At 42.2% G+C, this 26,715-nt stretch overlaps 1 protein-coding gene and 1 non-coding gene across 2 annotated transcripts in view; both read left to right on the top strand.

Annotated features, from left to right (window-relative positions):
* LOC146347021 (desmoglein-4-like) overlaps positions 1-20,298 on the top strand; it is a 43,627-nt gene extending 23,329 nt beyond the window's left edge. Inside the window, exons 12-16 of the mRNA XM_084851460.1 lie at positions 1,277-1,915; positions 6,268-6,419; positions 11,172-11,235; positions 12,561-12,778; positions 15,171-20,298. Of these exons, the coding sequence (XP_084707586.1) occupies positions 1,277-1,915; positions 6,268-6,419; positions 11,172-11,235; positions 12,561-12,778; positions 15,171-16,190 (2,093 nt within the window). The 3' untranslated portion in view covers positions 16,191-20,298. The remainder of the gene's footprint in view (positions 1-1,276; positions 1,916-6,267; positions 6,420-11,171; positions 11,236-12,560; positions 12,779-15,170) is intronic.
* LOC146347022 (U1 spliceosomal RNA) lies at positions 14,352-14,515 on the top strand. The gene has a single exon (XR_014791880.1). It is a non-coding gene; the product is annotated as a U1 spliceosomal RNA (small nuclear RNA).
* Positions 20,299-26,715: the final 6,417 nt, after the last annotated feature.

Raw genomic sequence — 26,715 nt, 5'->3', positions numbered from 1 at the left:
AAAATAGTATTGGGAGGGGGATGGAATATTGAAGGAGAAATAGCATTGGGATAACAAGTTAGGGAGTGTATGATGTGCCATGGGGATAAGCCAAACGTTATATGCGAAGAGAAAAGTCACTGGAAAAGACCCTGATGCTGGGAAAGATTGAAGGCAAAAGGAGAAGGGGACGGCAGAGGATGAGATGGCTAGATAGCATCACTGATGCAATGAATATGGACTTGAGCACGCTCCGGGAGAGAGCGGAGGACAGGAAGGCCTGGAGTGCTATGGTCCATGGGGTCACGAAGAGTCGGACACGACTGAACGACTGAACAACAAAAGCAATCTAGTATAGCTGTCTAGTGTAGATTGGCCCCATCTGTTTGTTGGGTGAGTTTGTAAGATTCCTTTCACACATCTGAGTGTGTGCATCCCACTGCTGCACTGTGGATGGGAATGGATCCTCAAGATGGATCTTTTGCACAAGTGGGCTTCCTCCTCTCCTCCCACTCCTCTCACCTTCTCTTACTGTTCTTCCCACTCACTCACCTACAGAACCCAGCAGTGGTTTCCATAATGGAGTCCAATGCTACATTATTTCTGGTCACTCTCATCAACTCCAGGGGGGCAGAGTGGGGTATCTACCCACCACTTTGAGAATCCGGGCTAGAGGAGGGGGGGTCTAATTCAGGTGTATTAAAGAGAGAACTAAGGTGTTGTTGTGGCAAAGACTCAATGCAACTATTTAACATTACATAATGCACCCTTTATTTAATACAAGTGTCCCTTACTAGCTCCAATCTATTAATTAAATTGTTCTCAAAGTTATTGCTAGAGGCTATGCAAGCTCCTCATTGAGTTGTCCAAGAATGAAGTGGCCACAGAATAGTGTTCTCCTGCTCTTCAGCTTCTCCTTGATCAACACAATCAGTGTAGCTGTGGGATACTTGTCCTCCCTCACGTCAACTGATAGCCAGTTCTTACAAGACAGTTCTAATACCCTGCTATATGCATTAGCTAAAAGAGTATAGAGGAAAGGAAGACAGGAGTCAGTAACAACGCTGCAGTATGCTTCAGGAAATAAAGAAAAAATGTTATTTTATTGCAACCAGATGGGCATTGAGAGATTAATACAGACCCTTCTTTCTTCCAAAGGACTCTGGGTCTCTTGAGTTTTCATAAGCAACATCATGCTAATTTTACTTAGGAGCATAAACTACATCTGAATAAAGAGACTCCAAAGCAGAATTCTTAATATAAATTATTTTTTCCTCTTTCTTCCCCTTCTCAACAGATACCTCAGCAACACTATACTGCAACAATATGCAGTTTGTTATTCATGAGGTCCAAGTTAAAGTGTTTGACAACAGCGGCAGAAGCTGTGAAAGGCCACTGATAGTTCCTTTGCAAGCCTGTCATTGTGATCATAATGGAAAGTGTGTCGAATATGCTACTCAAAGAATCAGAGTTACTATTATTGGTGGAGGTGGTGGAGGAGGTGGAGGAATTGGTGGAGGAGGAGGAGGAGGAGGAGGAGGAATTGGTGGTGGAGGAGGAGGAATTGGTGGAGGAGGAGGAGGAATTGGTGGTGGAGGAGGAACTGGTGGAGGAGGAGGAATTGGTGGAGGAGGAATTGGTGGTGGAGGAATTGGTGGTGGAGGAGGAACTGGTGAAGGAGGAATTGGTGGAGGAGGAGGAACTAGTGAAGGAGGAATTGGTGGTGGAGGTGAGATTGGTGGTGGTGATAATTATGGTGAAGGTGGTGGTGGTGGTAGCGGCGGCGTTGTTGATTATGGTGCTGGAGAAGGTGGTAATGTTAGAGAAGAATATGGTCCTGGTGTTGGAGGTATGGGAGGTGACAGACAACGTGGAACAACTGGCCTTAGTGCTGCTGCCGTTGGTCTGATGTTTCTTGGAGGATTAATATTTGTGTGTAAGTATTCCACTAAGCTAGATTTGTTATTTCTGTTTTGTTTGCTTTATAAATCTGCTTGCTTTTCAGACAAAATAAGACCTCTGGTCTCTCTTATTTAACCATTTTCTATAACATTACTGCTTTCATAAAATTACCTTATGTACCTTGCCATGAAATAAGTAGGTGTTTTAGATGAGATGAGAGCTTGAAGACTGGGAGTTCCATTAACCAGGCCTGGCCCTAGTATATATAACACCCTGGGCAAGAAGCACCTTCAGTGTTGACCCCCACCCCCTGGCCAGTCAGTTTTGCAGAATTGTTATGCGGCTTGTGCAGAACTGCAAAACCTAGCAAAATGAAGCTGTGTTCCACCGATTTTTTTCTATAACATATGACATCAAACTGGAAATGGAAAAAGAAACATACTTTAAAACTCATTAGTGAAAGTTCATTTTTGTAGTTAGCACCCAAGCAACCTGTAGAAGTTTGAAAAAATGGTTAAAGGGCGCTTACTGCTTTCTCACACTTGCTAACTGCAGACAGTGCATGCAACAAACACTGTGCCCCTTTCAGCTCAGCACCCAGGACAAGCGCCCAGTTCACCCACCCCGAAGGCTGGCCCTGCCACTAACTATGTGTTTATTCGCACACTTATGCACACACATACATATTCTTAGAACCTAGCCTTGAGGGCTGGCTGTCAGGGCGGCTGCTTTACCAGTGATGGAGATGGAGTTAGACTGGGTCATGGCACCAGTGGGACAGGTTGTCTACTTGCACCAGAGTGATATCCTGGCACCTGATACTATATATCTTGTCTCAGCTTATTACCTGTTCATGCAAGGAAGGATAGATAAAAACAATATGTTGTTCGTAATGCCCATCTTTTTAACTTCAGAGTGATCAGAAATAGAAGGGCATGATCTACTGAATTTAAAGGCAAAAGTGCTGACAGTGTTTTGTTTTGTTTCAAATAACTTTGAATCTCAGAACTTTTGTTGTTCAGTCGTTCAGTCGTGTCCGACTCTTTGTGACCCCGTGGACCATAGCACGCCAGGCCTTCCTGTCCTGCCCTCTCTCCCGGAGCGTGCTCAAGTTCATATTCATTGCATCGGTGATGTTATCTAGCCATCTCATCCTCTGCCGTCCCCTTCTCCTTTTGCCTTCAGTCTTTCCCAGCATCAGGGTCTTTTCCAGGGAGGTTTCTCTTCGCATTAGGTGGCCAAAATATTGGAGCTTCAGCTTCAGTATCTGTCCTTCCAATGAGCAGTCAGGGTTGATTTCCTTTAGGATGGACTGATTTGACCTCCTTGCAGTCCAGGAGACTCGTAAGAGTCTTCTCCAGCACCACAGTTCGAAAGCATCAATTCTTCGGCGCTCAGCCTTCCTTATAGTCCAGCTCTCACAGCCATACATTACTACTGGGAAAACCATAGCTTTGATTAGACGGACCTTTGTCGGCAAGGTGATGTCTCTGCTTCTTACTATGCTGTCTAGGTTGGCCATAGCTTTCCTCCCAAGGAGCAAGCATCTTTTAATTTCATGGCTACAGTCACCGTCTGCGGTGATCTTGGAGCCCAAGAAAGTAAAATCTGTCACTGCTTCCATTTCTTCCCCTTCTATATGCCAGGAAGTGATGGGGCCAGATGCCATGATCTTCGTTTTTTTAACGTTGAGTTTCAAACCAGCTTTTGCACTCTCCTCTTTCACCCTCAACAAGAGGCTCTTGAGATCCTCTTCGCTTTCTGCCATTAGGGTGGTATCGTCTGCATATCGGAGGTTGTTGATAATTCTCCCAGCAATCTTAATTCCGACCTCTGATTCATCCAACCCGGCATTTCTCATGATGTACTCTGCATATAAGTTAAATAAGCAGGGTGACAATATGCAGCCTTGTCGTACTCCTTTCCCAATTTTGAACCAATCGGTTGTTCCATGTCTGGTTCTTACTGTTGCTTCTTGACCCTCGTACAGGTTTCTCAGGAGACAGGTAAGGTGGTCTGGTACTCCCATCACTTTAAGAATTTACCACAGTTTGTTGTGATCCACACAATCAAAGGCTTTAGCATAGTCAATGAAGCAGAAATAGACGTTTTTCTGGAATTCTCTTGCTTTCTCCATGATGCAGCGAATGTTGGCGATTTGATCTCTAGTTCCTCTGCCTCTTCTAAACCCAGCTTGTACTTCCGGTAGTTCTCGGTTCACATGCTGCTGAAGCCTAGCTTGTAGGATTTTGAGCATCACCTTGCTGGCATGTGAAATGAGCGCAATTGTGCGGTAGTTTGAACACTCTTTGGCGTTGCCCTTCTTTGGAATTGGAATGTAAACTGACCTTTTCCAGTGTTGTGGCCACTGTTGAGTGTTCCAGATTTGTTGGCATATTGAATGCAGCACTTTAACAGCATCATCTTTTAGGATTTTAAATAGCTCAGCTGGAATACTGTCATCTCCGCTAGCTTTGTTGTTACTAATGCTTCCTAAGGCCCACTTGACTTCACTCTCGAGGATGTCCGGCTCAAGTTCAGTGACCGCACTATCATGGCTATCAGGGACATTCAGATCTTTCCTGTATAGTTATTCTGTGTATTCTTTCCACCTCTTCTTAATCTCATCTGCTTCTGTTAGGTCCCTGCCTTCTTTGTCCTTTATCATGCCCGTCTTTGCACAAAACGTTCCCTTGAGATCTCCAGTTTTCTTGAAGAGATCTCTAGTCTTTCCCATTCTGTTGTTTTCCTCGATTTCTTTGCATTGTTCATTTAAGAAGGCCTTCTTGTCTCTCCTTGCTATTCTCTGGAACTCTGCATTCAGTTGGGTATATCTTCCCCTTTCTCCCTTGCTTTTCGCTTCCCTTCTTTCCTCAGCTACTTGTAAAGCCTCATCAGACAGCCACTTTGCTTTCTTGCATTTCTTTTTCTTTGGGATGGATTTCATTGCTGCCTCCGGAACAATGTTACGGACCTCCGTCCATAGTTCCTCAGGCACTCTGTCTATCAGGTCTAATCCCTGAAATCTATTCCTCACCTCCACTGTATATTCATCAGGGATATGATTTAGGTCATACCTGAACGGTTTAGTGGTTTTCCCGACGTTCTTCAATTTAAGCCGAAATTTTGCAAGAAGCAGCTCATGATCTGAGCCACAGTCAGCTCCAGGTCTTGTTTTTACTGACTGTATGGAGGTTCTCCATATTTGGCTGCAAAGGACATAATCAATCTGATTTCGATATTGACCATCTGGTGACGTCCATGTGTAGAGTCGCCTCTTGTGCTGTTGGAAAAGAGTGTTTGCTATGATCAGCATGTTCTCTTGGCAAAACTCTATTAGCTTTTGTCCTGCTTCATTTTGTACACCAAGGCCATGCCTGCCTGTTATCCCGGTGATTTCTTGACTTCCTACTTTAGCATTCCAATCCCCTATGATGAAGAGGACATCTTTTTTTGGTGTTGGTTCTAGAAGGTGTTGTAGGTCTTCATAGAACCGATCAACCTCAGCTTCTTCGGCCTCAGTGGTTGGGGCATAGACTTGAATTACTGTGATGTTGAATGGTTTGCCTTGGATTCGTACTGAGATCATTCTATCATTTTTAAGATTGTACCCCAGTACTGCTTTTCCCACCCTTTTGTTGACTATGAGCGCTACTCCATTTCTTCTAAGGGATTCTTGCCCACAATAGTAGATATGATGGTCACCTGAATTAAATTCGCCCATGCCTGTCCATTTGAGTTCGCTGATTCCCAAGATGTCGATGTTCAATCTTGCCATCTCATGTTTGACCACCTCCAGCTTACCTTGATTCATTGATCTGACATTCCAGGTTCCTAAACAATATTGTTGTTTACAGCATCGGATTTTCTTTTCACCACCAGACACATCCACAGCTGAGTGTCCTTTCGGGTTTGGCCCAGCTGCTTCACTCTTTCTGGCGCTACTTGGAAATACCCTCTGCTCTTCCCCAGTAGCATATTGGACACCTTCCGACCTGAGGGGCTCATCTTCCGGCGTCATCTCTTTTAGCCTTGTGATACGTTCCATGGGGTTTTCTTGGCAAGAATACTGGAGTGGGTTGCCATTTCCTTCTCCAGTGGACCACATTTTGTCAGAACTCTCTGCCATGACCTGTCCGTCTTGGGTGGCCCTGCACGGCATAGCTTATGGCTTCACTGAGTTACGCAAGCCCCTTCGCCACAACAAGGCAGTGATCCATGAAGGGGAATCTTCAGAACTTACCCAGAATCAGAATCAGAAACAGAATTCAGAATCTCAGAACTTACTACTCCTAAAAAAATAAGTTGTGTGTTTTCACGTATATACAGAGAGAAATATTCAACTTAATGGTTAAAAATGGTGTCACTTTTTGTTTGTTTTATCAGTGGTTCCAATTCTGATGTCACAGAGTGACTGTTGTGGCTATTGTGGATCTGGTGCAGTTGGTGGTGTTGGAACTGGATTTGAGCCTGTGCCTGAATGCACAGAAGGTGCTATTCATTCATGGGGAATCGAAGGAGCACAGCCTGAAGACCGGGTTAGTTCATTACTTTACAGAAATATATGTAGCAGGGATGTAGCAGGGATAGGCAGCATAGTGTCCCCCAAGTGTTTTGGACTACAGTGCCCATCAGCCTTGGCCAGGATGCCCAGTAGCAAAGGATTATGGGAGATGAGCCCAAAACACATGGAGGGCACTAGTAGAGATGAACAGTTTGGGTTAAATCTGTTCCGTCTCTGTTTCACGAATTGTCAGGCGTTTTTTGTTCCATTGTCCGCTCATTGACGAAATCAATTTTTTCTCAGTTTCTCAAACTTGCACAAATGTACATGTACAAATGAAAATGCACATTTGGGCAAATATGCAAATCTCCCAAAATGCGCATTTTCACACTTCAGCCTATGTGGGGAAATGGACACTTTCGGTCAGTATTTTTTAAATTAGTCATATTTTTGTACGACTAATTTTGCATAGAATTCTGGAAAGTAAAAAGCCAGTCCGCTGCAGAATCTGTGGGGTGGATTAATAGAAATCTGAACTCATTTGAATCCATTGGAGATTTCTCTGACACCACTGGCACTAGCTTGTATACCCCAATATGTGATCTATCCTGTTACCAGTTCCAAACCTCTGAAATAGCCATACTTTCCAACACAACCATAATTATCTGCCTTTCTGTCTATCTTCGTGTCTATCAGTATCTATCTATCTATCTATCTATCTATCTACCTACCTACCTACCTACCTATCTATCCTGTTTTATTTAGAAATATGTATCCCATTCTTCAGTGTTTTATTCCTAGGGTGGCTCACAAATAGTATTAAAACGACCAAAATAAGCAAAAAAGGGGCAATCTAAATTACAACTTTAAACTGGTTTCAAACCTGTTTTTAGTGATTACAGGTACTAAATACAGGAATTCTGGGAACTGTAGCTCTAGGAAGAGGGGCCACTTGGGCAGGGGACAGGGGTCTCTAGCAAAGAATTCTCAGTACCCTCATGAAACTACAGGATCCCTTTAGACAAACCGGTTTGAAACCAGTTTAAAGTTGTAATGTAGATTGGCAACTCAAAGTATTAAAACAGCAGACAAGTAAACCATGTCAGAAGCAGAGTTAAAAACCAGCTCATGGCACAATATCAAAGGCTTGAAAAAATTTGCCTGCCACCAAAAAGGCATAAGAGTAGACACCAGGTAAGCCTCCCAAAGGGGAGGTGCCACAACTGAGAAGGTCTCTTTCTGGTTAGCTGCCACCTTTCTGAATGCAGGGACACCTGGAGAAGGACCTCCTCAGTGCAGTCAAGTTCATGAAGACATAGGTGGTCCTTCTATGCCACATGCAGCTCAGAGCCAAAGATTCATGGTATATCAAACAAATACTGCTGAACCTGAACAAAATTAATTTCTCCTGGAGAAAAAATTGGGGCAGTCTTCTTTGAAAAAGCCTGCAACAAAATAGGTATTGGAGGCACATAGCTTAGGAGTTAATGGATGGCTGACTTCTGCATCGAATAACAGACTAGAAAGCCTGTGAAGTAAAAAAAAATGAAATTAAATAAAATATATTTTGGCAGCCACTGGCTTAAAGCCTAAAGGTATATTATTTTTAATTATTTTTTTAAGGGAGGCTTATCATTTTTCAGAATAGTTTATCATGGAAGTGAGATATTAACTGAAGGAGTGTTTAAGGAGTTCGACGCGAAGGACACAATCTACCAGGAAGTTCTTTTGCACGAGTACTACTGAAGTAAATGGGAGATGCACAACAGCACAATGTTCTTATAGAAGTTCTTGTAAAATTGAAGTGGCTGCCATTTTCTTTTCCCCCGAAAGCCCTGTTCTGAGGTGCATTTTGAATGTTTCAAAATTCAAAATGGCTGCCATCATAAAAAAAAATCAGCTGCCTCATTTGCCACTCACTGGGGGCTGCCATTATAGTGGACAGTAGTTGAATATCTACAGAAAAACACAAATTTTTACAGACTGAGCAGATCATAATTCCAGCAGCTCCTCCAAAGCATGGGCAGTGATTGAAGGAGGCTGATTTAAAGCATAGAGTTGCAGTATGCCATTCCATACAAACTTATCTTTAAACCTGAACTAATAGGGGAAACAATGTTTTTATATTTAGATTTTTCTCTTTTTATATAAGACTGTCTTGCTAAACACAAACCAACCCAAAGATGCTTATTCAAAAGCAAATCCACAGGTTTAAAAGGGGGTTTGGGGGTGGGGGGGAGAGATTAATCAGCAATTAATGGTGCATTCCTATGTATATCTAATTGAATTGAATTCATTGAATTCAGTAAGACTTACTCTCAAGTAAACATGCTAAAGAATCAGTAAAATTATTCAGACAATCAAAGTTGGGGAGAAGCTGTTTCATGCAATCATTTCTCCTGAAATTACTGGATCAATTTTATGAATTGTTCATCACATCACTGCTTCTGCTCATCCCTAACTTCTATAAAACTTTCAGTCTCAAAGAAGTAAATTCACAAAAAAGAAAAGAGTACTCTGTTCTTGAATTGTGTGAACAGCTGTAAAAAAAAAAGTAAGTAAAGGGAACATAGCTAAATAATTGTGATTATCCTTAGACAGTATTATCTGTAGCCTTTTCCTCTCTTCCCAGCTAGTTGAGTTAGGTCTTGAGATCCGCCTTCTCCATATTTGCTAAGCCAATGTTTGATTCACACCTACATCAGTATTTCTCATACAGAGTCCTTCCAGATGAGGCTTTTTTCATACCATTGCCCTGCCTCATTTACAGAATTTTACCGTGGGTACAGACAACATTATCTTCAACTTGTAACTCTCCCATGTTTTCCCAATACATCTTCCATTTCTTTCTTTTCACACACAAAAATCTGTTACGAGAAAAAGACGGAATGGCTGCACAATGTCTTTTGATTGGTATCTCTAGGAGCCCTCCATCTGGAAGCACCCATAGACTCTGATCCCATGTCAGCTCCAGACTTTGGCCTTGGGCAAGATGCCTTCAGTGGGCTACTTCCTGGAGTGGGCCAACTCCTTGCCTCTATCATTCACCACTGCTCTTTCCAGGGTGGCCATGTGTCTTCCTTTACAGAGGACAGTCCTGAATTTGCAGTGTCCTCTACTTGAAGAGCTGTCCAGCAGGGGCTGTGACATTGCCCATCTGCAGTTAGCACCCAGACAGCAGACTGAGTAGAGACCCAGGTCACTTGGTCAGTCTTCTCCACTATGGTGAGATGTACTGGATCTCTATTTAAATTACAGTCATTATTTCTCAATTTGCATTTATACATACAAATGTTCTCTTTTTTCTTCTTTTCTGGTGATGCATTTCCTCTTTTGGGGTGATGTGTAAGTGGGTGCCCCAGCTCTTTCACTTGCCCTCTCCCTCTGGGCCCAATCCGTACCACTGCTGAAAAGGAGAAATAGAGGCTGCTGTTCCCTTTCCTTGCTCTTGACACGGCTCATACACTTAGGGAGCGCAGGTGAACAGGCAGAAAAAGTGAGGCGGAGGGGCAGGCAGGGTAGTCAGTAGTGGGCCCACTTCTAGGATGTGGGTCTTAGCAGGTGCCCTACATTACCAAGCCTTGACACCAAGCCTGCCTGATCCAGTGGCAGCAGTGCACACATGGAAATAGATTCCTCCATCAAACCGAGCAACGTGCACATACATATGGATCTGGTTTGCATGACACAACAATCCACAGTGGGTCCCCAGCCTTGTTTGTTTCAGGGTGGCTTGTCATGACATCCAGCTGTGTGGCATGGTGGCTTCAGCTAACTCTGAGAACCCACGGCTTGTTGTTGGGTTGTTGTTGGTGGCTTATTTTCAGAGTGGTTTGTCTTGACATGAGAACCCAGAACAATGGCTTGTACCAAAAAACTACAGGGTCTCTTGGCAAGAGCAGGAGAAAACCTGAGCTCTCCGCCTGCTACCTCAAGATCTCAGCAGCCATATGTCCAGCTGACAATACCTGCATGCCTAATTCCCATTCACGTTTGCGATCACTGCTCCTTCTGCACAAATGGGAGAATTGCACAAATAGAGCAGGGATTGACTGTGAAATTTGCAGGCCATTTTGAAAAAAAACTTTCTAGAAGTGTATGCAAATTTAGTCATATGGGGGAGGGAAACCCAGAAACCAAAAATATGCATTTCCCCCCTTAAGCTAAAGCATGAAAATGAGGCTTGGACAGGGGGATTTGTACTTTTTTAACCTTTTTCTTCACTTGTGGGGAGATTTGCACACACTCGCATTAATTAATGCGTATTAGTTAATGCAAATTTGCGCAAGTGTGCATTTGTGCTACTGCAAATTTGCGCAAGTGTGCATTTGTGCTACTGCAAATTAGCGCAAATAGAACTTCTTGGACAAAAAAAAGATTCCATCAGTGAGCAGAGGATGGGATGAAAGATGCCTGACAATGTGCAAAACACAAAATCCATACAACTTTTTAAAAAAGTTGTGCCACAAAGGCCGCTGGGTCCATGCTGGGTTCAGGCAGAAGGACCAAGGGGGAAATAAACCATAGTTAACCAAGGAGCACCTGATCATCTGACAGCAGCAGCATGGGTTAGTGATGGATTAAATAATCCACCATGGTTCATTTTCAGGGTGACTTATCGTGACATGTGAACTCCGTTGTGTCTAGTTTGTGCCGGATGCCTCTAACACTGCCTGTTACTTTCTAGGCAGGACAGGAGTGGGATCCATGAGCACAGCAGCTCTGAATCATGGCAAGAATCTGTACTAAATGTGTACTTAAAAGTAATTGCTTGGTTGTTTTTCAGGACGTTTCAAATATTTGTGTGCCGATAAAAGTTCCAGGTAGAGGTGATTTTGGTGACTCCTCTGGTAAGTACATACTAAACTTCTCTGCAGTTTTAATTTCACTAAATAATCCTTTTCTGAATTGTTTTTTCAGAGAGTAATACAAAAGGCACTGAGATAGATGAGACTGCTTAAGAAGGAGAATCCAGTTCCACAGCCCTGTTAATCTATCTGTCTAATCTAGTATTTAAACCTTCTGAAGGGGGGATCACAGGCATTAGTCAATGAGTACCCATCATATTCACACATGCCAGCTCAATTCACATAACACACACCAGCACAATTGATGGGCTGAGGTACACCTTTCCAGAATCAAAATATGACCATTTGTGCTGAGATAAAGGTCTGGTTTGCATGATCATTGCAGCCCACCGTGGCTTATTTAGCAGGAGGTGCCAGCAGCCATTGTGAATGCTCAAGCAGCATATGGTCACCACAGCTTATCATGACATCCAAACTTGGCATAGGATGGGTTGTTGCCATGGTTGACAAACCACCCACAATGCAAGAATAGGCCATGGGTTGTGGGTGGTTTGTTAATCATGGCAACAAATCACCATCTCTGGATTTGGTTGTCACGATAAGATGCAGCGACCACATGATAAGCCACAACAACCACCCGCCACAGCTTGAATATTCACAAGGGCTGTCAGCATGCACCGCAACACACCATAGCTTAAATAAACCATGGAGGGTTGTGGTGATCGTGCAAACCAGCCCAATATGGCAAACTGTGGCAATTTGTCCTGTGATTTTTTTTCTGCAATAGAACTACTTTGCGGGAGAGGGGATTTGGATCTTGTGCAACATCTCTGTAATAAGTTATTGCCTCAAGAAATCAGTGACATACAAATAAAATGATGTGTCACTTCTTGTATTTATTATTTTATTGTATTTATTAATTATATATTTAATCAGTTCCAATAACAAGTGTTCTCTAGGCGAATTTCAAACAGATAAAAGATGTAGCAGTGGCAGAAATGGTGGCAGCCGCTGCCACTACAATGGTACAACTGGCCAGAAATTGACGGGGGGATTTCACAGCGGGGAGCTCAGGGCACCTTGCGGGGGGCACAGGTAAGGCCTTGGGGTCTGCATGCAGCCCTCAGGCCACAGGTTGTGAACCCCTGGTGGAGGGAGTTAGAACACCCAAATAAGGCTCATTTGGATTTCAGTTGGTTACCATAAATTGTCCAAGTTGAATTGCCAGGTTGACAGCTTGTCCACATTAATTGGGCCTAAACTGACTTGAATTCACCTCAGCATTGGTTGGTTGACCAGGCTGTTTGGGGATGACACAGATCACTCCTCTGAAACATCATGTAATAATACTGCTGTTGTTTTTCCAGATATCTATGCAACTAAGTATCGAGATGGAGGGATGGTGACTACAGGAGTTGAAGAAACAATGGGACTTGGTACAACTAAAGACTATGGAACAACTGTTGGTTATGGACCAACTCTAGGCTATGGAACAACAGGAAGAAAAGAAACATTTGGAGGGACAATAAAAGAATACAGAGAAAGTGGAGTGAATATGGCTTTCTTAGACAGTTACTTTTCTGAGGTAACCCATCTTTGTTTGTTTATTTGTTTGTTTTTAATATGAAGTTTACTGAATTTATACTTTTTGCACAGTTGACATTAATTCTTACTATTGCCACATGCAGCTGTCCATGTTAATATATATGGGGACTAATTTCAATTTTAGCTAAACAGGAAAATATTCAAGGTCAGAGAAGTAAGAAGGAATGTTCACCTGTGCTGTTACTGAACCAGGTTGCTTTGGCAAATGGGGGGCAGGGGCAGCATTTTATGATGCTCTATGTTATGATGCTCAACATCTGGAACCACTGGAATGCAGCCCCCAAGAACTTCTGTGAAATTGAATTTGGCCTTCAGGCAGAAAGCAGTTCAACAGCCCTGCTCTACATACAGCAGAGGTGGGCAACTTGTATGTCCCTGAGGGCTGCATATGTTGGGTCGGTGGCCATTGTAGAGCAACTTTCTGTAGGCATGGAAATGGTGGCTGCCAGCTGGCTGGCCAGTGGCCCACATTTGTGCCAGCCAGCAGAGCTCTCCCTCTTGCTGGTTGACTCGCTAAGTACATCACTCTGCCCTCCACAGACAAGGAAGGGGAGAAATAGGAAGATGCTGCGACTCGCCATGCTACATAACTAAATTTCATTGCAGTGCTCAGCCTTCCTTTCCCCCACCCAAACCAATTTGCTTATTTTCCTCTGCCTGCACCTGAAAAATGGCAAAATGTCCTCTACCAATTGAGGGTGGTTATATTGCAACACCCCTAATTTTCACACAAGTCACTGACAGAAAACAGTTGTGAATATGATATTAATAAAACTGCTATAGCCTTTTGGAAGCAAGATACTAATTATATGCATTTAGAATACATTGTGAGCATTACACATATTTGTATTAATGAGAAACCTGCTGGCAAAATGATTCCTTGTTTAGTCTCTGAGCTGGGCAACTAAGTAACTACACATCTGTTTCATTTGAGGATTCCCATCTTTTTCCACAGTTAGTTACCAAACCAGATATAAAACTATAGTTTGATCCTGGTTTGTTTTAATTAATTAACTGTGGTTAAAATAAACCACAGTTTCCCACATTTGTACATAATGGGAAACTGTGGTTGGTTCTAAAGTGGGAGGGGAGCACATAAGCCCGAGACGCATGCAGGCTTCTTTGCGATAAGAAGCCTAAACCAGAGGTGGGCAACTTTGGCAAGTTCAGGGACCATATTCCACTCCCAAGACAGCTGCCCCGCTTCCAGAAAGAAAAAATTGGCCAAGGCCTACAGGTTGCCCACCTCTAATTTAAACCATGGTTTTGATGATCATCTGAACTTGCACTAGCTCTATCAGCTGGGTAATGACCACAATTCCCAGGGAGTCCAGAAAAAAACACAGCTTGTGGTTTGGGGCACAGAATTTAGCTTGCTGACATTCAACTTTCTGGGAGTCTTAGCTTTCTTTTCTTTTCTTTAAAAAAAAAATCAAGATTCTAGTCCTTATGTCTGCAAAAGCATGCTGGAAAGTATGTGGATAATGTCTGGTGAAACTGCAGAAGAGTGGTAGCTAAATAAGCTTCTAGGAAGATTTACACTTATATATTTTATACTTACCTGGCAGGGGAGACACCATGATCACGAAGGTGGTTTTCCCAGGGTGAGGCTCATCCATTGCACTCCGGGTGTGCTGACCCCTGCGATTTCCCCAAATGCGGGAAACTCGACTGCATAATTTGTGGTAGTGGGGGACTGCGTTCGCGCTTTTTATTTAAAACCGCCCAGAGAACTTCGGCTATTGGGCGGTATAGAAATGAAATAAATAAATAAATAAAGATTTCATATTCATAACTACAAAACCAGAATGCATTATGAAAAAATACTTTTAAAAAACCAGAATAAATTATGCAAATAGGAATCTAAACAAATTTGCTAACTTGTCATAATTTATATAGTTTGCAGAATCTGACTTTTCCTGGTGCAAAATTTGGATTGCCTGTGTGCAAAGTTGCATGGAGCATAACATCCCTAGGTCTGACAAACTGTACAGCAGCAGACATTTCTGAGAGCACAGGTTACAGTATAGGGGAATAATCTGTGTACGCATGGCCTTCATCTCACAGTAGAAGGAACTTATCTGGAGAAATCTATCTGCTGTGTCCAACATATTCTGCCTGCTTTTCAATAATAACCATTAAAAGTGCCATCCTTTACATGTTTAGACAGGAAAAAAAGGCCTACAACTCCCAGCATGCCCCAACTAGCATAGTTGGCTGGGGCATGCTGGGAGTTATAGACTTTTTTTTCCTGTTTAAACATTCATAGGATTGTGCCCTAAATCTCCTACTAATAGTTTTGATTTTCCTCTCCATGTTGATCAAAAGAAAATAAGGACTCTGATTCTCTCTTGCCCTTTCTTCATTTTTAGAAAGCATTTGCCTATGCCGATGAAGACGAAGGCAGACCTGCAAATGATTGTCTCCTGATATATGATCATGAAGGTATAGGCAGTCCTGTTGGTTCCATTGGCTGCTGCAGTTTTATTGGAGATGATCTGGATGACACCTATCTGGATACATTGGGACCTAAGTTTAAGACCTTGGCAGAAATCTGCTTGGGTGTAGAAATTGAACCATTCCCAGATCCTAATGCACCTTGGCCATCTCTGCCCAATCCTGATATCGATGTAAGCCTGCCACCGCCTGGAACTACCATTATTGTTAATACATCTTCGCCAGTGCCTCTACCTACTGCTGTTGGTGGCACAACGGTGGTTACTGAAAACACTTACACAACGTCTTCTACTGTACAGCCTCCGCCAAGGCCTATACTTGACCCTGTGCGCCATGGTAATGTAGTGGTAACTGAGACATATACATCAGGGCCAACACTGAAACCTCCCACAATTAATGTTGATCCTCTGTGTGGATCAAATGTTGTGGTAACAGAAAGAGTGCTTGCTCCTGCCTCAGTCACCGATTTGCATGGCATGATAGATATTCCTGAGCTACCCGATGGGTCAAATGTAGTAGTCACAGAACGGGTCATTGCTCCAAATTCAAGGATACCCACCTCTATGAGCATTCCTGATTTGGCTGATGGGTCCAATGTAGTTGTGACAGAAAGAGTGATTCGGCCTGCCACTGGCATGCCAGGCAATCTAAGCATTCCTACTGAATTATCCAGTGGACGTAATGTGGTGGTTACAGAAAGAGTGGTGTCTGGGGCAGGAATGAGCGGTGGCGTTGGCAACATTAGTATGGTGTCTGGGGCAGGAGGAATGAGTGGGGGGGTTGGCAACATGAGTGGCACTGGGGGTCTAGGCAGCCTCACAGGTCAAATGCTTGGTACTGATAATCTCCTTAATCCGACAATTGGATCTGCTTCCCCTGGTACATCTCGAAGAAGGGTAACGAAGTACAGTACTATACAGTATTCTAATCAATAAAACCCCTTACAGTTATAAGTTGTTGCAAAGATCCCCATTTTTTTTAGATTTGCCACCGAACAATGTTTTTATTATTTATACATAGCAAATCGCACTAGGGGGAAAATTAATGATTCTTATCTGAAAAAGAATCTCTTAAAGCTATGCAGTTCCAAAAGGAAATACAGAGGCAATCTTAATATAGGAAAACTCTGGTACATCCCCCCACCCCCGCAAAAACAAAGATGTACATAATTGCAGGAACCATCAGTACAGCCTTTTGTACATACTTGGTGTTGAAGAGCATCATTGATCCATCACATCACCTTCCAACAGTCATTTAATGAAAGTCTTCTGTATTTGTTTGCTGTATTGTTATTATTATTCATTTCTTTTTACCAGCATGACCAAAGTGGATTATAGGAACAGCCTTAAACACTCACTGAACTGTTTCATTCAGTTCTGAAATTGCTTGCCTTGTTTTATAGCAGTTGCATGGAATCTGTTCCAAGTAATAGCTCCATATATTAACACATAGTTCAGTTACTTCATAAAGCTCTCTAGTTCGTAAGCATGAAGCAGCTAGAGATAGTAAATTGTGGCCAGACTGGGGAAAATGAGGAAAACATGGAATAAATAAATTTCATATGACTGAGATCCTGTGTGATACTGCAGGCGGTCAATAGAGCAGGCTTTTATACTGACAATACATTGATCTAACAGTAGAAGACTCTACCAGGTTTAAACCTATTATGCCATGTCACAGCAATATTTATGAATGGTGAGGGTGTGTGTACATTTAAGTCCCCATTGCACATCTTCAGATATCAGAACATATTACCTACCACCTTTTAGGACCTTCTATGAGGAAGCGTTTGAATAAAAGCTCTTCCTAGCTAGCCACTGGGAAGAGCTTGTGTTGTATCATGAAACTCTTAGTTTTATTAGGCTCTGCCCAGTTTTTCAAATCATGCAAAATATTACTAAGTACATTACTAGTTTTCTATCTAGTGTAATTTGGAGTTTACTCTACACAGCATATTGTCAGAAAAGAAAAACCTTAAGTTATCAAAGCAAGAGCACAGTGATAGATAATGCAAGAATGATAGAGAGGGTATGTAATAATTATATTTTGAAAGTAAATTTAGATATTAAAAGGTATCTTCCCCAAGAAACTTGACCTGCCAAATATTTATTTTCACAATAACGTAAGCTCTCTAAGTATTTGTTATCAAGTTTTACATGCTGCTACAAAATACTAAGGCTGAAATCCTATGCATGCTTACTGTGAGTAAATCCCATGGAAAAGCCAGTGGGATTTACTTCTATGTAAACATGGATTACTCATGGAGTAAGTATTGGATTGCACTACACAAATCTTTTCTTTGTTGTTTATTGCTTTTATGGAAGCCTAAAAACATATAAAGCTGGGTCATTAAAGTACTGAAAATATGGAGTATATTGTCCAGGATCCAAAGACCTGCTTTAGGCATGCCCAAGAGGCTTGCATGCACCCAGTAGAACTTTGGACTTGTTCCTCTTTGGAAAGCAGATCCCTATGTCACAAACTGACAATATATGATTCTGAAGATAGACACTTTCCATTACAAGCACAGTTAAAAGTTTACTGGAGATGATCTCCTATCCGTTTCCAATCAGGTTTGCAAGGTGGAGCAGCCTCCTGCTGTTTGAGGGATACAAGTCCAAAGCCTCATTGGGCATGCAAAAGCAGTTACATAGTTTTTTGGATTGACTTACACATTTTAGTTCTGTACCATATGTAAACTGTAACTAGCGGCAGTGTCGACAACATGCCCTGTAGTGTAAATAAAGTTGTTATTCACTAGGATTTCTTTTTCTGCCAGACTATAATAATCTACTCACTGTACCTTTTATGTACTCCATTATTTTGATAGGCATCTATAGAAATGTACGGATGTTTTTTATGGCTGCTTAGGGCCGCTCCCAGTGTTCCATTTTCCTACTTCTGTTTTTAAAATGTGTGTAGAGGAAGAGGCAGAAAATGGCTCAATAAGCACATACTTCTCTCAGCAGAAGAGTCAGATGTAAACACAAAACCCATTTCTAGCACATCTGAGTTTTCTTATGTTTCCAAGATGTTCACCTCCAGACATTTTCCTGCCTCTTCCCCACACATATTTTGAAAACATGAGTAAGGCAGCAGCCCTTCGTTTCTCTTCATATTTCTTTCCATTTCTCCAGTTGCACAGCCTTTGTAGTTGCACAGACTGCAAGGTCATATCTTAAACAATATAGTTTTATACCTGTTTAATAATGGTTTCACCCAAAGAATCCTGGAAATTATAGTTTGACAGGGGTGCTGAGAATTCTGTGTTAGACATCTCTAGCCTCTAAAACAAAACTATAGCTCCAGGGATTCCCTATAATTATTTAACTCTATGAGCCAATATGCCATACCTTGGGTTGGAACCATTCTTAGTTACACATACACCAGAGTCACTGAAATGAATGGGACTTAAGTTAGTCATGATCCATCATTCCAATGGATTAGACATGTCTAACTTAAGGCCCACTGATTGCAATGGATCTACTCTACATGTGGCAAAAGTATGATCCAACCCATGTTTTGTATGTCCAATTATTCCCACCGTTAGTCCCCAATCACCATGATTACTATTCTGCTTTTGCATATTTCAGTTGTAAAAGATTTTCCCATAATAGCACAATAATAGGTTGGGTTGGATCCAGACTTAGGGTGCAATCCTATGGGCTGGGTACTGGTAAGCTCGCAAACTTGGAGGCTTATGAATATCTTATGCAGAGAGGGAGGGAGGGAGGGAGGTGCCTTGTGCCCCTTGTGCTGCATTTTAAGTAGACAAGCCGTTTCACCTGTCTAGCAGAGGCCTCGGAGAAGGGGAGGGAAGAAGGCTCAAGTGGTGATAGGAAAAGGTGTAAGCCAGACACCTCGACCTCTTCCCCTCCCCACCCCCAGGAACGCCTCCTTTCCCCTGTCTCCGCACTCCATTTACCAAGTGTAGAGAGGCAGCCCTACGACGGGTGGGGAGGGGAGTGCAGTTTCCTGGCTCTGCTCTTGGACCTCTGTCTTCGAGTGTGGAGCCAGGAATCTGAAAAATCTATGTCCCCCAGACAAGAGTCTGGGGGACATAGGATTGCTCCTTCTGTCATGCTTAGCACTGACCCACTGAAATCAGTGGGATTTCAGATAGTCATGATTACCTTATGACTTCGGATAGTCATGACTAACCCCATTGGTTTTGTTCTAAGTATGACTAAGTCTGGATGCAAACCATTATATTTAAAATCTTTATTTGGTGGTGGTTCTCAATTTGGTTATAGTTACAAGTTACAAGTGTTGATAACCTTTGCTATAGAACAGCCATGGTTCAAATCTCAGTTCAAATGGAGCACCACCTAGCCGTTCTGATTAGAAAATCCTGAATAGTATGAAGAGCTGATTCAAATTTGACTTTCTGGTTTGGTTTTGCAAGCTAAAATTCAAAGCAAATGTTTCCCTTTCAAGTGTTAATGAATCACAAGGCCTAGCAGTAAGATAACCTTCTCAAGATATGTATCGCACAGACACATTTTATGATAAACATTATGATAAACATTAGCATACACTGTTTTTTAAAAGAAGTACGTATGTGAAACATTTTATGCCAGTCTAAAAATATTATGATTTCCATAGTACTACATGGTTGTAATTTGCAGAGTTACTTACTATATTTTTTCCCTTTATGCATATGGATATGAATTTTGTATTTGAATTAATGTCTGGGAATAAAAATAATCCCAATACAAACATGTAACTTTGACAATTTTTGAGGTATAGCAACTTTCTTGTCTTTAGCATTCACTGATAGTCTTTACAAATATACTGTTTAATAGTTAGCAAACATAGGCTTTAATACTTGCTTTTTCACTTATCAACCAACAAGAACTCTGTCCTTCAAGTTACATGCCCAAAGCATTTCTGAGTATTAACTCTCATTGCTGTTTTCTATTATCATTTTTTAAAATAATTGTTTTGTTTGTGAGTGAACTATTGAAGCTCTTGGGTTACAATAAATTGGCAACTTATATTTGAAGGTGTAAAATAATATTCAGTTAATAAAAACTTCTGGCCAAACTCTCTTGTTAGACTTATTTACTGTTGATGGTGGTTTATAGAACTTTGAGCTGCAATCTTAAGTGCATATTCTAGAAAGCAAGTTGCCATTTACTTATTCTTTCTCTGAGCTGCTTGGAAGCCAATCAGTTCCATTCAGTTCAGTGGCACTCTGAAAACAAATATGCTTTGAATCATGCTGGGCAGTTGTGTGTTCTTTCCATTATCATTTAAACAAAGGATTTTTCCTTTGGGGTTTGGACTACAACTCCCATCAGCCCCAGCAAGCATGTCCAATAGTTGGAAATTATGGGAGCTGTAGTCCCAAATATCTGAAGGACATCAGGTTGCCTACCTCTGCCCTACACCATGTCTACACAGTGCTAAAACTGAGGTGAGACTTGGAAGCCATTTTGCTTCTGCATCTCTCAGCAGCATCTCTACACCAGCCTAAAATCCCACATTTAAAACGGGGCTTTCTGCTTCTATTTTAAATGCAGAATCGCCATGGTCTCCCCAAGTGTTTCCTTTACCCCCTCCTTCTCCCCCTTATCCGAGTCTTCCATATGTTTCATTGATCTAGCTCCTCTTCTTGCCGCTTTTCCTTTTTCACGGGGGAACTCAAGTGAGGTAATTTGATACCTCATTATCTTGGATCTATTTAAAAATGAAATAAAGGTAATTTAGTGCAGGAGATGCCCTGGAGGGTCACGACGTCATCTAAAGGGCCTGCAAACTTCCATGAGTGAGCAATCTTAATAGCAGAATAAAAGCTCTGTGTAATAGGTGCATTTGATTGCATTTTAATTGAGGAGTTAAAATGACTAAGAAGGGTGGAAACATTTTGATGCAGCAATGCATGCGAATCTTCAACAGCCCAATCCATTCCAAGGGGGAATGTCCCTTGTGCAAGTCCCACTGAAACACAGAAGAGAGATGTGAAATCATAGAACAATGGCACATGCTCAGGAAATGTGCCTGATGAGTTGTGCTCGGTCTTTGAGTTTACTACAGTCTTGGGAATTGGGAGTCATCGTGCACAAACATTCTATCTATCTATCTATCTATCTATCTATCTATCTATCTATGCACTCTGGAATATGCTTGCACACGCTGCAAAATATGCTAAGTCTGGTCAGTCACAATGGAAAGAGTCAAGCAAAATGTTTCCTTAGGGGAAGTGTTGGCAGCTGCTGTTCTGTGACATACCTCTCACTTTTGTTATGCTTTTCTGTACTTAATTATAGAGGGGAAATACCTGGGGGAGAAGAGGTGCTATTTCTTTAATTTTCTTCGAAGTGCAACAAATTTTCTCTAGGTTTTCAGACATTAAAAAAAAAGACTGAATAATGTATTTGTATGTGAACGTCCACATTCACCAGACTTTCAACCTTCATTTTAATATAATGCACCCAGTTAACCATGGAGTGAATTATTTCAGTATGCTCCAGATTTTTTAAAATTTATACAGACATTAATATGCTGCTTTCAGGCCCTAACACACACACACACACACACACACACACAGAGCAGGTCACAGCAGAACAACTAGAATACAATAAAATAGATTTAACTACAATAAAACCATGAACAGGATAAAACAGGCAAAACACAATCAATGGGAAGACAGAACTTCAAAAATATACTAGGTTGGAACTTTATCTCAGATTAATCCTTGACTTCAGACTGAGCAAATTCAGACCATAGATGAGTCAGCCTAGGTATACCTTACTGGCTTACTTTTTGTCTTCCCGAGCTCTGTGAGAGTGAGTTAATCATATCTACATGCTGACAAAAGTATTTTCCTAGGCTTACTCAGCCCAAGGTGGGAGTGGCACTTGTGAGTGACATTCTGAGAAAGTTTCACTGAGAATAAAAAGTTACAGTGTTCGGTCACAAGACTGCAAGCTGTGCTCATAAAAAGAAAATGACATCACCATCATGTTTCTAGTGGAGGTGGAATAGAAGTAGAAAACAGGAATTGTTCTTACTGCAAAAGACCGTAAGAGCAGTTAGAGCAGACCCACTGATTTCAATAAGTCTACTCTAAGTATGACTAAATCTGGATCCAACCTTCCTCCTCCTCGACATTACATTTTATCATTGGCTCATTATGACCAATAAAATCATCCAATACAAATGGGTCGTTTTTAGAAAGCTAGTGTACAGAGGTGGATTTGATTGTGTATTAGCTCATCCTGCATAGTTGGAGGGAATGGGTCGTTTTTAGAAAGCTAGTGTACAGAGGTGGATTTGATTGTGTATTAGCTCATCCTGCATAGTTGGAGGGGATGCGATTCAAGGGGAGAAGAAAGGTGGATGTTACTGTAAATCAAAATAAACATGATCCATTCTGATACCTTCTATGTATCCATCTGAAACTGAGTTCTAAGCTTTTCATATATGCTCCGTCAATGCATGTAAACCTGTGAACCTCCAACACTGAGGCTTACCCACAGATTACTAAACACCCATTTACACCGCAGTGTTCTGAACACATAATGACCTGGTTCACAAGCAATGAGAAGGCACCATGGGTGAATTTCCCCACGGGGCTTTTTGTTGCAGTGGCAGCCGCCATTTTGAATATTCAAGCCGCAGCATGGGTGCGCCATAGCTTGTCATTACATGTGAACCCAGCGAGGATGGGTTGTTGGGGTGGTTAGCAAGCCACCCAGAACCCATGGGCTGTTGTAGGATTGTGGGTGGCTTGTTAACCATCCCAACAATCAACACTCACCAGGTTTGCAAATAACGACAACCTATGGCACACCTTCTCCACTCAAATATTCAAAATGGCGACAGCCGCCACCCAACAAGAAGCCCCACAGGGAAATTCACCCATGGCAGTTTCTTGTTATGCGCAAACTGGCCCAATAAATGAAGGAGGGAGATGCACCTCCAAACACTCGGAAGCATGCATTGAACACATGCCAGCATTAGCCACAACTAGCCACAGCTCTTTAGCACATCTTTGTGTTTACACAGAGATATACACTTGTTCCTTCCCTTTATGCAATCCCCTAATCAGAGCATTCTGGATAGGGATGATGGGCATTGTAGTCCAACATATCAGGAGAGCGCCAGGTTGGGGTAGGCTAATGTAAGGCATTGGGGGTTTCAAACAGCAGACTCTGGCAGCAGGACCCAGATGCTTTGCTCACTGTGCCATTGTGATCCTTTGCAAGAGGCAGGAACTCTTTGCCTGGTCTCCATGGTGCTACTACAACTACTGCAGCAGATGGACACAAGGTGGTAATTTGCAGCTGCCTGCTCAGCTGGGGTCAGGTGACTCAAGGGACCAATAGGATTCCACTTGGCCCTATGACACTGTTAAGTCTAGGCTGGCTCCTCAGTCTGAGCAATTCATTGTTCAAGGACTGACAAATGCCAGCTTGCTTTTGTTGGCTCTTAGGATGACTTGGAACAACTTTAGTCTGAAATCCACAAGCCAAAAATCTAGATCCATTATGATTACTATACTTTTTTGAGGTAGTGATGATAGGAGGTTATAGAACTGAAATGTGGATTCTAGAGAAACTTATTTAAACATGTAGCCATCCCTGGTTCAAAGCTTTGGAGCAGATGACAACTTTAAAAGATACACTTTTTCAAACAATTATTTTTAACAGATAAAAAATATACAATGAATGCTAACGTCCCCTGCCTTCCCCCCACCCACACACTATAAGCCTTTTTTGAGCCACTGACAAGGGTATTGACTCATTTTAGCAAAATGTAATAGCAAGATTTCTTGTTTGGAGGGATTTATTTATTTATTTAAGAGGTTTCCCGCCCCCCCCCCCAAATCGCCAACCATTTTGAGGAGCACATTGCTAATAACATCAAGGCCAATAATAAAGAATTCTTTAAATATATCAGAAACAGAAAACCAGCTAGTGAGAGAGTTGGACTGTTGGATGGCATCAGAGTTAAAGGGATACTAAAGGAGGATGAGATTGTGGAGAAGCTGAATGAATTCTTTCATCTGTCTTCACTGCAGAAGGTGCAGGGCAAGTCCCTATGCCTGAGCTAATATTTTCAGTAAAGGAGTCTGAAGAACTGAGGCAACTAGTGGTGAAAACAGATGAAGCTCTCGGCCTTATTGAAAGCTAACAAATCACCAGCCCCAAATGGTATCCATCCTGGAGTTCTTAAAGAACTCAAATGTGAACATGCTGATCTTCTAACAAAAACATGTGTGTCCCTAAGATCAGCCTCTGTCCCAGAGGACTGGAGAATGGCTAGTGTAACTCCAATTATTAAAAAAAGGATCCAGGGGGATCTGGGAAATTATACTCCAGTTAGTTTAATATTGGTTCCAGGTAAATTGGTGGCAAGCATCTGTAAAGATACAATTAAAAGCATATAGAAGGACAAGCCCTGCTGAAAAAGAATCAACTTGTCTCACTAAACTTTTACAGTTTTTTGAGATTGTCAGTAAACATGCGGATAGGATAGGGTGATCCAGTAGACATTACTTTTAATTCTAAAAGGCTTTTGACAAAGTTCCTCACGAAAGACTCCTGAGAAAACGTAGTAGTCATGGAATAAGAGGAGAGGTCCTCTTATGGATCAGAAACTAATTAAAGAACAGAAATCAGAGAGCAGAAATAAAAGGTGAATTTTGCAGTGGAGGGAGGTAAACAGTGGAGTCCCACAGGGATCTGTATTGGGACCAATGCTTTTTAACTTGTTCATAAATGTTCTGGAATGAGAAGTGAGCAATGAGGTTAAGGGCATCCTTAAGAATTGTTCCAAGTGGGGCGAAGGTGCAGTGCACAGCATTTTGTGGGGGAAGGCAGCTTTAGAGAGTAGCAGTCGAGTCTGTGGGGAGCATCTGTAGCAGTGGGAAGAGAAATGGTTCTGCTTTATCTAGGGTTTAGGGTTCTAGAGGAGACTACTCACTTTACTTTTCACACTGTTATCAGCCACTTTTTCTTACCCACCACTTTCACATTGTTATCAGACACTTTTTACACCAGTTAACAATACAACTTTTGCATGGCTTGGATTCTGAACTGCAGCAATAGTTTTTTGGAATTGCACATTTTCCTGGAACTGCACATTTTGTGTATGGTTGCACATTTTTAGAAAGCTCTGATAGCATCAGAAAACAGGTCCACCATTTCTGGTAGATCTAGAGCTTCTTTACACGGAGCTTTTATCCCACTATCGAGATTGCTCACTCACGGAAGTTTTGGATGATGTCATGGACCTCCAGGGTGTCTCCTGCACTAAATGACCTTCACTCCATTTTTAAATAGATTGGAGATAACGAGCTATCAAATTATCCCACTTGTGTTCTGCTTGAGTTCCCTCCATGAAAAAGGAAAAGCCACAAGAAGCTGAGCTAGATCAATGAAACATATGGAAGGGGGAGAAGGAGGGGGAAATGCGGGGGGGAAGGAAGCACAAGTAAAGGGAGTCTGTTGTGATCCTGCATTTAAAACGGAAGCAGAAAGCCCCATTTTAAATGTGGGATTTGGGGCTGGTGTACAGATGCTGCTATTGACTGAGCAGTGACAAGGGCACCAAGTCTATCAGGATATGGCCTCTGAGAAATCTGTATACCAGGCTTACCTCTCTGTTGTCTCAGTGGACAGGTATCACGTCCGAACAATATCTTTCAATCCACAGCTTTTCCACGCAGTGTCTTTCCACCCTCAATCCTGTTCCTCAGTCCTTTTACCCCTTTAATCGCCCTTGGGCCAACGGCCACTAGGCTGGGTGTCCTGCTCAGCTGGCAATCTACTCCTAGGCTCTGCTCTGTAGGCAATACACAATAGCTTCAAGTACCTTCACAACAGGGTTATGTATTACTACAATACCTGAGAAAACACTAACATCTCTGTGGCACACTATCTCAGCTCCAAAGCCTGCATTAAGAGAGAGATGAGGAGAGGCTGCACTTGGGCTTTCTGCAAGAGCTAAGAATGACAGCTTCTCTTAAAACTACACACACACAAACAACCCCCTCTAGCCCTTAATACATTGCACTGCTACTACAGTCAACTCCAGCCGTGTTTCCCTAAAACGTTAACACACCAGGAGACTGGGTACAACACTGGACTACACTGCAGAGTGGTTTTACACTACTTTCACACACACAGACACGGCAAAATGAAAATTTGTTTCTGAGCAAAATATAAAACGCTGGTTCCTACCTTTAAGGCCTTACATGGTCTAGGTCCTAGGTACCTTAGGAAGCGCCTCCTCCCCTATGCCCCAGTCTGCCACCTAAGGTCCTCTAAGGGCTCTCTGCTGCGGCTGCCTAATGTGAGACTGGCAGCCATGCGGAAGAGGACCTTTTCCTTTGCCGCTCCTCAGCTGTGGAATGACCTGTGGGTTGAAATGCACCTGCTGACCTAGTTTAAGGTTTTTGAGTGGGAATATTTTTCCGGCAGGCCTTCCCTTTTTAGAACTCTTGTTTCT

Source organism: Heloderma suspectum, chromosome 4, assembly GCF_057233095.1.
Source record: "Heloderma suspectum isolate Gila_16-S chromosome 4, 16-S_ref, whole genome shotgun sequence".
Classification (NCBI taxonomy): domain Eukaryota; kingdom Metazoa; phylum Chordata; class Lepidosauria; order Squamata; family Helodermatidae; genus Heloderma; species Heloderma suspectum.
The sequence above is the reverse complement of the archived record's forward strand: the minus strand, read 5'-3'. Positions and strand labels throughout refer to the sequence as shown.